The sequence below is a fragment of the Limulus polyphemus genome, unplaced genomic scaffold (genome assembly GCF_000517525.1).
Source record: "Limulus polyphemus unplaced genomic scaffold, Limulus_polyphemus-2.1.2 Scaffold493, whole genome shotgun sequence".
In the NCBI taxonomy this organism is placed as follows: Eukaryota; Metazoa; Arthropoda; class Merostomata; order Xiphosura; family Limulidae; genus Limulus; species Limulus polyphemus.
Window position 1 is genome coordinate 23,651 of NW_013666103.1, and position 2,224 is coordinate 25,874.

At 30.7% G+C, this 2,224-nt stretch overlaps 1 protein-coding gene across 1 annotated transcript in view; it reads right to left on the reverse strand.

Annotated features, from left to right (window-relative positions):
- LOC106458612 (serine/threonine-protein kinase tousled-like 2) overlaps positions 1 to 2,224 on the reverse strand; it is a 60,672-nt gene that overhangs the window by 12,713 nt on the left and 45,735 nt on the right. Inside the window, exons 12-13 of the mRNA XM_022384879.1 lie at positions 1,941 to 2,022; positions 1,131 to 1,222 (exon numbers count right to left, since the gene is read on the reverse strand). Coding sequence (XP_022240587.1) covers positions 1,131 to 1,222; positions 1,941 to 2,022 — 174 coding nt within the window. The remainder of the gene's footprint in view (positions 1 to 1,130; positions 1,223 to 1,940; positions 2,023 to 2,224) is intronic.

Sequence of the window (2,224 nt, forward strand, 5' to 3'; positions counted from 1 at the left end):
ATATTAACATGATTAATGAACATGTAATGTGTAATAAAAGTGTGCCCTATTAATTAACAAAATTAATGAATGTGTAATGAAAGTGTACCGTATTAATTAACAAAATTAATGAATGCGTAATAAAAGTGTTCCCTATTAATTAACAAGATTTATGAATGTGTAATAAAAGTGTGCCATATTAATTAACAAAATTAATGAATGTGTAATAAAAGTGTACCCTATTAATTAACAAGATTAATGAATGTGTAATAAAAGTGTGCCCTATTAATTAACAAGATTAATGAATGTGTAATAAAAGTATACCCTATTAACTTACAAGATTAATGAATGTGTAATAAAAGTGTGCCCTATTAATTAACAAAATTAATGAATGTGTAATAAAAGTGTGCCCTATTAATTTCTATGAAAGCATGTTTAATTAGAAAGTTTAAAAAGGCTTTTTAACATCCGTGATAATAACTAAACTGTTATAATGATTATGAAAAAAAAAAGTAACCAGTTATTCAAAATATATGTCATTCGATCCCTGTTAGAGACTAACTAATTGCATGCTAAACCTATATGAAAAAGCATGTTAATTTTATCTGTTTTTTAGTGTTTGTGCAGAGATACTCATGGGCTATCTGCACTAGTCATTCCTAATTTTCAATCGACAGACTAAACGGAAGGCAGCTAGTCAATTACCCCTGCTACCAACCCTTGTCTGACCGAATAATGGGATGCGATTGTCACCTGTATAATTGACTCAACCCCCTAACGTGCAGAGCAAGATTTTATTTGCAATAGCAGGATGCAAATAATGGACCTGCAGATTCACAGTTTAACCACTGGACCACATTCAGCTCTGTGTGTTCAGACTATAGGCTCAAGATTCCGTGTAATGTACCAGAAAAGTGTGTGGTTAAACAACAGATTGTTGTGAGACTTAATATTTATTGTATTTATATTCTGCTCATTTCATTCTATAATCACATAATTATTAAATACAAACAGTATGATTTCCAACCCTATATCAAATTAATAATAAATATATTTTCACAGAAATATTCAGGGTTAATTTTAATTACAATTTACTTAATGTAAACAAAATTACAATACTTGAATTTTTTTTTTGAAAAGTAAAAACTTACTTAATATAATTTGCCTTTTTATCATCTTTCCAATCCTTATTTAGTTGATGGATCTTGCAAGCTACATAGCGCTGCTCCTTAAGGTCAAATGCCTGTGGATAAATACATAAATCCTATATGTTTTAGCAATAAGAAGTACAATTAAAAATTGGTTTAAAGATTTTTTCATTTCAAAAAATAGAATAACATGTGTTAATAAAAGTAAAAAGGGCTCAAAACAGGTTGACTGATTTTACAAGGAGAGATACTGTACATTTCAAAACATATTACATAACTTATGCTTAGCTCTTGTTTGTTTGAAGTTAACCACAAAGCTACACAATGGGCTATCTGTACTCTGCCCACCATGGGTACCAAAACCCGGTTTCTAGCGTTTAAAGTCCACAGACGTACCACTGTGCCACTGGGGGCATGCTTAGCTCTAACAGACTAACGTAAAATATTTTAAATATACAAGCACACACACACACATATATATATGTATATATATATACAAAACACTGAATTTAGGTTTAATTTACATTTGATTGTATACCAAATCATCTATGTACAACTAAAGGATTTTGCAGCCTCTATTAAACATTATTACCTGTCATCTGATCTACATCAAACAAGAATACTTTCAAGTAAGTTATTTGTATTTACGAAAATCAACTACCTTATTAACATGCCACACTAACTTTTAACAAAATATGTTATTCTTAACTGATGAAGTTTCCAAGTAAATCACACTGTTACTGAGGCAGTTTGCAAATTTATTCATATACTACCAAATATTATGTATTTCTTCTTAAAAATCTAAATACTCACCTTATGCACTTCACTAAATCCACCTTTTCCAAGTAGAGTCAGAAGAAGATACCTTTCATTCAGTACTGTGTGATTGTTAAACCTGAAGAAATGTACATTAAAATATTACTTGCCATACAGTATAATTATCACAAAACTGTTTGTTTGTTTTGAATTTTGTGCAAAGCTACATGAGGGCTATCTGTGCTAGCTGTCCCTAATTTAGAGGGAAAGCAGCTAGTCATCACCACCCACCGCCAACTCTTGGGCTACTCTTTTACCAACGAATAGTGGGATTGACCATC